The sequence below is a fragment of the Anopheles coustani genome, chromosome 2, assembly GCF_943734705.1.
Source record: "Anopheles coustani chromosome 2, idAnoCousDA_361_x.2, whole genome shotgun sequence".
NCBI classification, from domain to species: Eukaryota; Metazoa; Arthropoda; class Insecta; order Diptera; family Culicidae; genus Anopheles; species Anopheles coustani.
This window is the reverse complement of record NC_071289.1, coordinates 26,850,401-26,863,744: the sequence shown is the minus strand read 5'-3', so window position 1 is coordinate 26,863,744 and position 13,344 is coordinate 26,850,401. Positions and strand designations below refer to the sequence as shown.

The 13,344-nt window shown below is 44.6% G+C and overlaps 1 protein-coding gene across 1 annotated transcript in view; it reads right to left on the bottom strand.

Moving 5' to 3' along the window:
* Positions 1–13,344, bottom strand: part of LOC131264165 (uncharacterized) — a 109,974-nt gene that overhangs the window by 81,237 nt on the left and 15,393 nt on the right. Inside the window, exons 2-5 of the mRNA XM_058266453.1 lie at positions 12,881–12,982; positions 12,284–12,372; positions 2,893–2,994; positions 10–128 (exon numbers count right to left, since the gene is read on the bottom strand). Of these exons, the coding sequence (XP_058122436.1) occupies positions 10–128; positions 2,893–2,994; positions 12,284–12,372; positions 12,881–12,982 (412 nt within the window). The remainder of the gene's footprint in view (positions 1–9; positions 129–2,892; positions 2,995–12,283; positions 12,373–12,880; positions 12,983–13,344) is intronic.

Genomic DNA, 13,344 nt, shown 5'->3' with positions numbered 1-13,344 from the left:
CAAACATACCTGTTTTTCCAACACGGTGACTGTATTTTCCGTCAGTTGATGCTCTCCGTTCTCGTTCAGCTCGAAGTGGGATGCGTTGGCTAAACGAACCGTCATCTCGTACTTGGCTCGCCCTCGACCTGTGGGACAGATTTCAATTTCAATTTGAAATGTATTTATTTACCTGGGGTCATTTATAAATCTTAAAATAACCTTCGAAATTAAACACGAACAGCACTCTACAGACGGTTGGCCGACAGACATATTTGTATCCAAAGCAGGAGCTGACAAATTGTAAAGCCATGGGAAGCAAGTGATCATGAGTACAGAAAATATTTCGGCAAAAAGACACGTGTTAAAATAGATCTGGACCTGAAGACTCGACTTGGTGCATAGAAGGCAAATTCAGTTAAGTAAGACGGTGCGATCATTCAGATCGTTCAAATTCAACTTAAATCGTTTTGTAAAAATTGCGATTAACAAACAAATTGACCATAACAATAATATTTTCAATGAAATATAATAAAAACTATCCCCTTACCAAAATATTTCAAATTACAATATTTGAACTTTTCCTTTTAATTTCAACTTTCTGCTAGTAACCTTAATTTCTTACAGGGTCCCTTGGTGGAATTCCACGAGGCAAAATATTCCACCGTAACGAATGTTGAAAAGCCCAACCCAAATGGAAACACCGGCACGACTAATAGAGGATAATCTCTTAGCTTATCGCTTCAAACTACTCCGTTTTGTGCCACTCCACTATCGGTTGATTAGTTTTTCCCTTTTAGAGGCTTCTCGGCCCTCTCCGGGCGCCCAACTGGTTTTATCATCGGTTTCGCAGCATTCGGTAGCCATTATCTGCCTTATCTGGAATCTTATTTCATCAAATCATTAGCGATGGAGGAGGGAGAAAGCGGGAGTGAGCGAGGGAATTATCTAAAGAACAGTTACAAGAGCACCCGTCAGGAAAGGAAGGAACGAGCGAGAAGGAATACGGATGGAAGAAACAGGAAATGAGATAATTTTGCCCTCGCCACCGTCGCGTTGTCAGTGGATTTGTGAGAATTTGGCTAAAACACTTGCTTTCCATTTCCCCACGCTTATCGGCGTCGGACTCGGCGTAGCAAAAGACACGAAGCGGGTCGAAAGGGATGGAAAGCTGGTGCTGCATTCGTCCACCGCCCTGGTACTGGTATAATGAAGTTTAATAATGCGCCCCCGAAACGATTAGACTGCTGATAATCAACCTATTAAACTAATGCATAATTTACGCCTATGTCAACCCCGTCCGAGGACGATACCGGACGATTTCGGGGTTTCCCCAACAAGAGCCCCCCCTGCTCACGGGAAGCTTCAGGAAGGGACAAACAGAGTATGCAAAAAACAAACACAGATTCATAGAAAACCTTTAAATTACCGAATTAAGTTTCGCTTACCGAGCGTAACTGTGAAATTATTCATTACCCAAAGAAAAAAGAAGGGGGAGCTTTCGAGGGCTGGGGAAACGACAACAGAGAACTATTAATCACTAGAGCTTCCGAGCAAAACCCCGTTGACACTGTGAAGGCTTCGGTGGGTTTCGTGTGCAAACGATTATGCTAATTTGGGGAAAGCATCTCGAGCCAAAGTCCAGTCGAGCAAAGAAGCAAAGGATAATCGAGTGTGTGCTCAACCGTATGGATTAACTTTCGGCTATGATAAGCCTCTGTTGCTTTATCAGGATTTTTCAATCGAACAACTGTGCACGGGTTGTTGGTTTGGGAAATTCCGCATACTATTAAAAAGGCACGTACGGTACTTTTTTTAATCAGTTCGGGGTATTTTATGTAGATGACAATATGATTTAATTGCTTCGTAGAATCATTACAATTTCCTTCATCGTGTTTGTGCCACTGTCAGTTCAATCATTAGTTTTATTTATCAGAAAAAAAATAATCAATTTAAATACTTGTTAATGAACTGTATTAAAGCTCATTTAAGTGGTCTTTATCAAAATGACCAGCTATGCTTTGTCTAATGGTTGTAGCGACAACCGTGCCTCGAGCTGATTCCAATGTTTACGATGCAAAGTGACACTTACGACAAACACCGTCAACTTTATCCTTGTTCTTGTTTTGATTGAGAAACCCCTGCCAAATGGCGCTCGGCGCTAGAAGAAAAAGGAAAAACTTTTCGTCCTCAACTTCCCGGAAGGAATGGTCCATATTATACGCCCGTTCAGAATCAGCCAGTGGTTCGTGTCTGCGCCACCGGTTTCGGGATTGATGAGAAGTTTATTATTTCGCCCCGAGCAGGTGAAAAACGTTCCGACCGGTTTCGTGTGGACATAACAAGGCTAAACTTTGTCGTCCATGTCGTCCCCTGCGCTCCTGCTTCTGGACAAATACTTGAGCTTTACTTTACTTGTAGCGACAACCGTGCCTCGAGCTGATTCCAATGTTTACGATGCAAAGTGACACTTACGACAAACACCGTCAACTTTATCCTTGTTCTTGTTTTGATTGAGAAACCCCTGCCAAATGGCGCTCGGCGCTAGAAGAAAAAGGAAAAACTTTTCGTCCTCAACTTCCCGGAAGGAATGGTCCATATTATACGCCCGTTCAGAATCAGCCAGTGGTTCGTGTCTGCGCCACCGGTTTCGGGATTGATGAGAAGTTTATTATTTCGCCCCGAGCAGGTGAAAAACGTTCCGACCGGTTTCGTGTGGACATAACAAGGCTAAACTTTGTCGTCCATGTCGTCCCCTGCGCTCCTGCTTCTGGACAAATACTTGAGCTTTACTCGGAGTGTTTGTTAGTGGCAGAAGTTTCAGAATGCTGAAAGAAATGCCAGATCCCTCACTCGCCTTTCCCACCCACTCGTACAGGAACACCTGTGTCCTCGAGAGGATACGATACTTACTAGATGACGATATGCTCTGGTCACACCGGCAAACGTCCTGGCTGTCAGCGGTCGAGATACATTGGCGAAAGCAATCCTCGCCCTCCTTTTCCAGATTGCATCCTGTGGGAAAATGGGAAAAAAGCTGGTTAGTGTCGTTTGATTTAAAAAAAAAAAAACTAAAAATCGAGAGGAACGAACATGTGAGAGGGAAACAAGTCACATAAAATTAACCTCAAAGGAGACTGCTTGAATGTAAGATCACTTGCTTTCCGTTTGAACTTTTTCAACCCGATACCGAACGCTACAATATTCAGCACTTCAAGACACTTACATTTTCTAGGGATGAACCTGCCTTCACACAACTCATTCCGAATCGGACACTTTCAGCACCCCGCCCAGCAAGTATTGGAATGTCGTCGTTCTCATTCGAAATTAATTTGTATCCACTTCGGAAAGGGTCGGGCAGCATGGAGTAGTGATTGTGAATGCGCCCTACGATACAATCATTAGTACGAACAAAATGGCGCATCATGATGCGCTATATGATATGGATCGTTATTACGAGTATGAGTGTTCCGGCACAGTTACATTCAAGTTCAGAGGAAAAATAACAGAAAAGCAGCATGCAACCACATTCACCAAACTCCCGGACATTTTGGTCGTAATAAGGAAGGTTGTGGCAGATAACTCGCTTCGGGGGGTTCGTTTTACAAAAAAACATTCCCGTACTACTTGGAAAAAATACTCACACATACACTCGGGTGAAAGAAAAAAACAACTTGGAAAAAGGAACAGGCAGTGCGAAATGGTTCATGGACTGCTGGGGTTATATTTTATGCTTATCATATCTGGCCCATCGTACATGTGTGGGAATAGAAATAGCACAGAGCGGAGAAGCGATGGGAAAACCGGACCACTTTCTCCGACAAAAAAAAATGCGAATCGTGTTTTTCTGCCCCATATGACTGACACCCTGAAGCACCCTCGATGGTAGAACATCTCGACTCCAATCTCAATCAGGCACAACGCTGCAAGCGGTCATTTGTGGCAAAAGCGTACCTGGGTGAAGCAACCCGAAGCGCTACTCCCATTGCGATACCAGACTTCCAAGTAGGCCACCGTTGGGCGTAAATCATCGGTTGGTAAATATTTAACGAGCCCCCCCTGCCGGGGGTGAAAGAAATATGAAACCCCGGAACTAATGGAGAGGGAATTTCCGACTTGAGCGTGTGGTCTTTTTTTTTTTATTTCGACCTTTTGATGTTGGTACACCAATTTTGACATGAAGTATCGACAATATTTTTATTACTTATAGTATTTGGGTATGAAATTTGAATGTCTTTGTTAGTTTTCAAACTCAGGAGAAAGCCTCATTTGCTTCAAAAGCTGGTGAACGGAAGATAAGACTGTTAATCCCGTATACAAACTCCAGTAACTGAGTGGTTCCATTAGACAGCACGATTGAGTGAAGCGAGCGCGAAAACGAGATACAATTTCGACCTTAAGCTTAGATAGCAATAGCGAAGGTGAACGAGCGAAGCGAGCGCGAAAGCGAGATGCACTGTGCTAACGCGTTAGGTTCCCCTACGCACTATGCTGTTGCTAAGGATACCAAGGATGCAGGATGGAAGAGGAAATTTTCCTTGCGCTCTGATTTTTGGTAATCGATGGTTACATTGATTATCGAAGGTTACTTTGCCGAAAAATAAAACAAAGCAAAGCGGAAATCTGCTACACAGTTTCATTCAAAGTTTGCAATGAAACGTTTTCATGATTTGGGGGACAATTTTTTCGAACATTGTATTTACTCTTGGGAAAGGGAGTACTTCAACATGATGAAAATAACCAAAGCAGAATAAAATTAGTAATAAAACTACATCCATAAGGTTAGGCCCTGTAAACGGGCCGTGTTACCGGGCCCTGTAAACGGGCCGTGTTACCGGGCCCTGTAAACGGGCCGTATTACCCGGCCATGTAGACGGGCTCTGTAAACGGGCCGTGTTACCGGGCCATGTAAACGGGCCCTGTAAACGAGCCATGTAAACGGGCTCTGTAACCGGGCCCTATAAACGGGCCGTGTTACCGGGCCATGTAAACGGGCTCTGTAAACGGGCTCTGTAAACGGGCCGTGTTATCGGGCCATGTAAACGGGCTCTGTAAACGGGCCGTGTTATCGGGCCATGTAAACGGGCCCTGTAAACGACAATGTAAACAGGTCTTGCAAACGGGCTCTGTAACCGGGTCCTGTAAAATGGGTCCTGTAACTGGACCGTGTAACCGGGCCGTTTTACCTAGTCCCGTATACAAACTCCGCTAACTGAGTGGTTCCATTAGACAGCACGATTGAGTGAAGCGAGCGCGAAAACGAGATACAATTTCGACCTTAAGCTTAGATAGCAATAGCGAAGGTGAACGAGCGAAGCGAGCGCGAAAGCGAGATGCACTGTGCTAACGCGTTAGGTTCCCCTACGCGCTATGCTGTTGCTAAGTTATACCAAGGATGCAGGATGGAAGAGGAAATTTTCCTTGCGCTCTGATTGGTTCCACGAGCTGATGAATGTTGAACGATTTTTTGGTAATCGATGGTTACTTTGATGATCGATGGTTACTTTGCTAGAAAATAAAACAAAGCAAAGCGGAAATCTGCTACACAGTTTAATTCAAAGTTTGTAATAGGAAGAAAATGAAACTTTTTGATTTGGGGGATAATTTTTTCGTACATTGCAGTTACTCTTGGGAAAGGTGGTGCTGCAACGTGATGAAAATAACCAACTCAGAATAAAATCAACAATAAAACTACATCCATAGGGCCCTGTAAACGGGCCGTGTCACCGGGCACTGTAGCCGGGTCCAGTAACTGGATCCTGTAACTGGGGCGTGTAACCTGGCCGTGTTACCGGGCCACGTAAACGGGCCGTACTACCGGGCCCTGTAACCGGGTCATGTAACTGGGCCGTGTACCCGGGCACTGTAAACTGGCCCTGTAAACGGACCCACTTACCGGGCCCTGTAAACGGGCACTATAAACGGGAACTGTAGACGGGCCGTGTTACCGGGACCTGTCAACATGCCCCCTTACTGAGCCCTGTAAACGGATCCTGTAAACGGGTCCTGTAAACGGGCCCTGTAAACGGGTACTGTAACCTGACCCTGTAAACGGGCCCAGTAACTGGGTCCTGTAACTGGGTCCTGTAACTGGGCCGTGTAACCGGGCCGTTTTACCTAGTACGATATAAAATCCCAATCCGATAAGCTGCGCATTTCTAACGAAAGAAAACTCTGCCAAAAGTTCACGAGAAACATACAAAAAAAAGCCGAAAAGCAAATAAAGAATGCGACATCATTAATATGCGCCCGAACACGAGCAACTATTGTAGCGGCAAGGGATATAAATTTGATCACCGTTTGTCGCTGATAGGACCGAAAGCCGAACGACTGCCGAGACGCGCGAATCCAAAAAGGGAGGGAAAAAGTTTTTCTCACCTCACCGCAATTATGCGCAATCCACACCGGGCGTCCATCGTTACCGACACCGTCACCACCGTTGCCGCCCTAGGCTGACTTTCGTTCAACGCAAGAAGCATTGTCCAAAGTTGATTTACGACATAATTAATGTCGTTTTCACTTCCGACGCACCAAAGTTTGCCGCCCGCCGGGGGAGACTTTCGTGCGAGCAAGGCGTAAGAAAAGCCCAAAGTCAGACGATTCGAAGTCGAAAATTCGCGAAACCGCACCCGCCGGCAGAGAAAAGTGGAGCAAGGCGACAGAAAAAGAACACACCCGGAGTGAATTATTGACTTCCGTTCGATGGAATTGAACAGTTGTCGGGATGCTGAAATCCAAAGCTGGCTGCATTCGTGTTTTTCCTTCCTTTTCTTGGTGTTTTGTGCCCCCGGGTGGGTGATGCCTAGGGAGGGGAGGATATAAGTGAAAACAAGCCTCTCAGAAGATGTCACTTCTTCGTACGCTCGGACTGACCCACGCTGACAGCTGCGACCGAAAGCCGGAAAATGCTACCGGTTTATCCAATTTCTCCGTGGATTAAAATGACAGCCCGGTCACCCCCACCTTCGGGCTGCCCCAGCTGCCGGTCCAACCCCGGAACAATGCAACCGCGTTTTTGGGGGCCGAGTTTGTCGGTTAGATTTCCACCGGTCGGTTCATTCTCCCTTCGCACCCTCCGGGGAGTTCCAGCGTTGAAACGCTCGCTTTGCGCGGTCGTAATAAATTATGAAAGTTTCCCAAATAAAACAGCAATAAATCTTGTTAATTTGCTGATGAGGAAGTGCAAAGTAGGTGCCGCCCTGCAACAGCCCCGGAAACGTACGCAGCGCGGTGGATGATTTTTCTTCACTCCGCCTCAACGTTACGCTCGCTCGAACTGGGGGACTTCGGGGCCCCGTGGGACTAAGAAAAACACACAATCCGGAACTCTTCCGAAAAGCTTCCACGCGGTGCACAAAAGTTCCCCTGTTCAGCGGGCGTAGCTGAGTGATGATGGGAAGAAAGAAAAGGAACCGACGAACAACTCCCAGGTGGGAAATCTTGCTGGCGGTTCTGATGAAGTTAGAGTTGAAGAATCGTGCGCGTGTCCGTGACATTAGGGCGGGGTGGAATCGACAGCTTTCACCTGCCCGCGAGGGAGTGCCTGAAGATGGAAGCGCAGCAGTTCTTCCCACTGCAACAGTGGTTCCTCATCCCTTCAAGTGTCTATTGCAAAGCAAGAATATTTAAACTGAGCCAAAAGTGCGAACGAAGCTAGTGCGGCTTTTTCTTTTGCCGAACCCGACGGTTCATGACAAGCTTTAGAAAATCCAATTAAAATTTGATAACATTTGCAAACTCTAAAGTACTGCCGACTGTTGCGCGGTAGTGAAGGCGAGAGAAACTGTGAACCATTAAAGTGGGAATTATTCTGCGCGAGCTCCTTAAGTAGTAAATTGCTAAGTTTTCTTTCTTACCGCAGCGTAAAAGAGCGGACTTGAAGCGAAAGGAACTAATTGCATTAAACCGGTACGCATAGCATGCAACAAGTCGGAACCTAATTTTTGTCCGGTTTTGGCACCAAACTGCAAATCTTTGCTACTTGTTATTGCCTTTTCAGGTCACTTTATGACCTTAATTACCGATTGTATATTTTATACAAAAATACTTTCAAAACAGGATACTTTTGAATGCTTTTGGTTGTGCATTTTATTTAATACATGTCGTTTCAACACATAAAGTAGGAAGAATTAGAATCAAATGAACAAGAATAGAAGCATTCTATTTTTAAAAGTCATAATTTTCACACGTATATTTCACTTCGAACCTCATCGTAATGGAACAAAAATTGCCAATGGAATATCGATTTCTTTTCTTCAAATTTCAGTGTGTTGAAATGCTTCTTTTTTGGTGGAAAAACTTTTTCGACGGCATACAACGAAAAACCCTTATCGTTGCAATGGTATGATGTATTACTTGAAACTTGCAAAGTTAGAATGTTGTTCTAAACTAGTTACATATTGGTGTCGGTGAAATATGTGTGTGTTTCGATGAGATCTCCATGAATGATGCAATGGGTAAATAAATAATACAACAACAAGAAGAAAAAAGGAATGCGGAAAATGAAAAAAAAATGTAAAGTTCACCTGCCCGACGACCCAACTGTTCCCATTCATCTGCTTCAAAGGCTGCCACAAAGGTAAAGTGGTTGGTTGGATGCGGTTTTTCCGAACCGTTGTATATTTTTTGGTTGTTGCTTTCCCCTATGCAAAGGTATGCACGTATAGAGAACATACCGTTTCCTTCGAAAAAATTCAAATGTTTCACGCTGAAGTGGTGAAAAAGTTTTCCCCTCTTCAGCTGCCGTTAGTTTATTTCAAATTTAACTCGTTCTGTGTGTATTCCGTCTTTTTGCTCTATGGTTGCGTTTCTTTACAATTCTGGTTTCACTCGACCGACAGATGCACCACAGTTTTGGCGATTGGATGGTTGGGTGTGGATTGATGAGGAACGATACTGTTTTCCACGAGGTTTCCATTTTTTTTCTGTTACACCCGACCAAACAACCAGTTGTTGGACACGAACCAACACATAAGAGCCGATCCGATCTCTCTTGGTGCGCGGGAGAAGACAAAAAGAAAAGCACGCCAAAAACTCAATAAAAATTATTGAATTTTATCTTATTAACTTTGAGCAAAAATTCACTTTTATGACTTTTATCATTGTTGCCTGCGGTTCGTTTTCCCCTGCCTTCCCTGCAAAGAAGCGATCAAATGGGTCTGAGAAAGGCGAAAACTTTTCGCCCTCCCCCACCCCAATCAAGACCCCCCTTCGGTTGTTCACATTTTGCTGTTGCTTTGTGCAAAATTTACTTCCACCACAAAGTAGCAGTTTACGTTGCAAAACATGATTCTTTGGCTCACTCCTGGTGGAAACTGCGGCATGTGGAATGAAAATATTATTTTTCCCGTGCTACGTACATCACGGGCCCTTATTGGCCCTTTCCAGGGGGGGTTGAAGTGCCGTGGAGAATATTTGCTAGCTCCTTACGCTCGGTTTCTTCGGCTCGCAAACCCTCTTGTCGGCACCATCTCTGACGTTTGCATTGTGATTCTAATCGAGTAAAAATGTCGATGAAACCAATGAGGCACTCGATCAATCTCGGGACGGCGCAACAGGCAACAGCACAAGCGACGTTCGTTAGTGGGAGCCAAACAATGTTTGTTGAATTATTCATAGCCTCGTTTTTTCCCACGAAGAATTGATTTTCTCCCGCGGCGAAAGGAAAGAATTTAAAATTGGGTTTTCGCTACGTAGAGTAAGGACCAAAATTTACAAATTTACAAGCAAGTAATAGTAACTGGCAATTTTCCATTTTTCGTATGGATTGTATTGAAATCGATACACTTGTGAAGTTGTTGAATTTATTCGAGATAATCTTGGGCCGTTATAAATGTTGTGGATCAAACGAAACGCATTACATTAAATTCAGCAGAACATGCACCGTTATCAATCTAAAAACCATCCATTTAATTAGTGTGCAGTAGCAACTTCAACAACTGTGAGCACGGCAAACGAGTGAACGCACCCTTGAAAATCTGCCCGAAAGTTGCTGAAAATGTAGCTTTACGGAGAAAGTGCACCCACACCGAGTGGCGCCAGATTTGATTGCCTTTTGATGGCTCGAACGCGCGCAATCAATCAACCAAATGACAGTTCATTAAATTGGGAGCAAAAGAGCGATGGTCGACGATTCGGAGGATTAGAGTAATTTCAGCAGCAATTCAGTTTTTTTTCTCCCGAATCGAACAGTAAATTGAGTGAGTGTAATGCAGCAAATCAAGATAATTGCCCATTCCGTAGCATATTTGAAATGGGATGGAAGCTTGGGTTTTGTGACGAATGATATCTTTGAATCAAATTTAAAATTAATGCTTCATTACGAGCACTTCACGTCGAGTTCGGCTGGAGTTCGATGGCCCCAGCACTCGTCGTACTGCATGTGGATATTTGATCCATATCTACCGAGAGCCTTCATAAGTTATTGCTGGAGTCAATGAAAATGCAACCTTCCGGGAAAAGCTATAAAACTAATTGCAGTAAATGAAAGGCGGTCAGACTTTATCCCTCTTGGAAAAGCACTGGCTTTTATTCTCTCAGCGCTCTTCCTCGAAGTCTTGTTAGGATGTCTGGAAAAAAAACACACACACACACATACATCCTAGTCCATCCATCATCTAACATTCACAGACGATATTCCTGGAGATATTTTTATTTTATTTTTTCACTTTTCCTACCCACTAACCAACCAGTAATAGAGCAGTACAATAAAAACCTTCCCGACCGAAAAGTGCTCGTTTCCATAAGTTGAACCATCACTCGTGTGAACCCTCGCTGCGTTTTGTGAAAATATTTCAAAATGAATTTTTCTTACAAGCATCTCCGCTCCTGCGATTTTCCCTTTGCTTGCCTGTGCGGTTTCGCGTAGGTTGGCCTTTCCCGGTGGATAGGTTTTTGAGGGAGAACATCCGGACCGAAGTACGGATAAATCCGAAAGAAAGACTAAACGCGCAGTCGACCAGAGCAAATCCACGTCCGTGGGCATCGGCCCTTTGCCCGGCAGCCCGACAGGTGGTAGTGTACGTTCATCCACAACGATGCCAAGCGGACGAATTCGGCTTTTTCGGTCCGCTTCGGGGTCCGAACTTGCCCCCCCTCTGGCCAACGAGCGGGGGAGGCTGATTTAATTAAAGATAAGAATCAATTTCGTTTTGAAAATTATTTCCTGACATGCACCACAACAGCGCTACCCTCTGCTTCTACCGGGGAAAATCACGCCCGTTTGATCGAAATTTCCTTTCTACCAGCTCGTAGTTCAAAGTACGTACCGTGTTCCTTCCGTCGCTTGATTCGGGTGTTTGAGGTGTACCTGCGCCACCACTTGGGGCCTCTTTTCGGAACGATCCCACCCTAAGCACGAATTTAACCAAAACAACGACAGAGCGAACCAATCCGATCCGACCAATCCAACGTAAAACACCAGGCGCCTCCATTTCGATATTGAACTTCAACCGAGTGCGTGTTTCTTGAACATAAAATCAATATACCGTGTGGTATGCGTCGATGGTACAGTTGAGGTTGGTGTGAGTTATGCGAAATGCACCCAGGTGTGGGCAAATACACACTCGAAGCGTACTAGAGAACAGATTTTCCGAGTAGGGCAAGCCCTGCATCCCTTACGACCTGCACTTCCACGGCATAGCGATGCTGTGAATGGAGACTCGGCCGTACGTTGGGGTCAGAGTTAACAAGGTATCTTCACATTATCTGTTACGCACACGTTGGCACTCGAAACGTTTGTGAGGAACTCCTTTTGCGTTGTATTGCTAGCACCAGGTCAAACTTTCTGCCATCAATTACCAATAAGCTAAGTCTCTCAATATAATTTTCAATAAAACCGAAGAGTATCGGTACAGAATAATACACTTTTAAACGCACAAACCCATGCACAAGCCCACTTGGGTAAACTCCACACCCACAAAGGTCGCGACATTAAATATCACCGAGTGGCACGCATCAAAGATTTACCAGCCTTGCGCCAGGCAGGACCGTCGCTTCCGGAAGCATCGCCCGTTTGATGTGCTGCCGAAGGGATCTTGAGCATAAACGCTTACAGCCGGGGATCGTTAAAGTGGCTAATTAATTAAAAGCGTTCCTCTCCTACCCCTTAGAAATTGTCAAACATTTTAATCTGGCTGGAAGGTGGCAGGTAGGTTGGCGGGAGACACTTCATCGACGACCTCCATCAATGCCTTATGTTGCAAATCCGGGCAATATTGCTGAAGGCAGGAGCGCTAGTAGGGTAGAGCGAGGTTTGAGGGTTGAGGGAGCCATTGGAGTGGGCTGAAATGTTTACCACACTCACCTGTGATCTCGTCGTACTCGCTGATCTCGCACCGGCTGCCTTTGAACCCGGCCGGACAGATACAGGCGATGGCGTTGTCACCGACGTGCCTGGAAAAGACGGTGCAATGACAGAAGACAAGACGCTTAGAGCGGATGTTTTGTTAATGAATGGAAAACCGTGAATAACGGTGCGGTTGGTTGGGTCGGGGGGGGAGGGGGGGGGGGGGATTGAGGGTGAACATTAATATTTTAGCAGAGCCGAGGGTGGATACGGTTCGGGTGAAGCGGACAACCTCATAATGTGTGACGTTGCGGAGTGCTACAGCTTAGCGGTGGCTTAAATCTGTGTAAAAATAATTGATGATGCCTGTTAGTCGGTGATTAACTGAAAGTTATGAAGATAACACACTTCCCCCGGGAAGACGGTAGCTCGGGGATAAAGGATATTCTCATGAACAGGGAGGGACGTACACATGCTAAATTTCAAGACACATTGTCGAGCAACGAAAGAGATTAAAAGCCACGCCATGGTTTAATATTGTAGTAGTTCGAAATAATCCTGCGAGACTTTGATACGAATTTGGATTGGTAATTAAATCTATGCTCTGAAACTTACTTGCACGTTCCTCCATTTTCGCAGATATTTGCATCCTTGCAAAGTGGTCCATCTCCGCAGTCGGAGCCACTGAATCCGGGATAACAATCACAATAGTATGACCTGAAATTAGAGGAAAAGGGATGTTTTCGGTCAGAAAAATTTAATTTAATTTGTAATTCGATACGACCCAATGTGTTGAAAAACATAGTTTACAAGTAGAAAAAGGCACAATCTTTATAAACCAAACGAGATAAATGGACGTGGCAATATTTCATTTTTTGAAATTAATCCTTTGATAGAATCGTTTTTTGAGTTAAAACGAATGAAATTTTAATGAGTAAAAACTAGTAAAAATTAGGTTAAAAGGACTAAAAAGATAATGAATGTACAAACTATATGCACCTGCATGAATGTGATTTGTTTTTGCTAAAGCTTTTCATTTTTTTAACATGGAAAATAGTTTGAAAATGATTCTTCTTTCC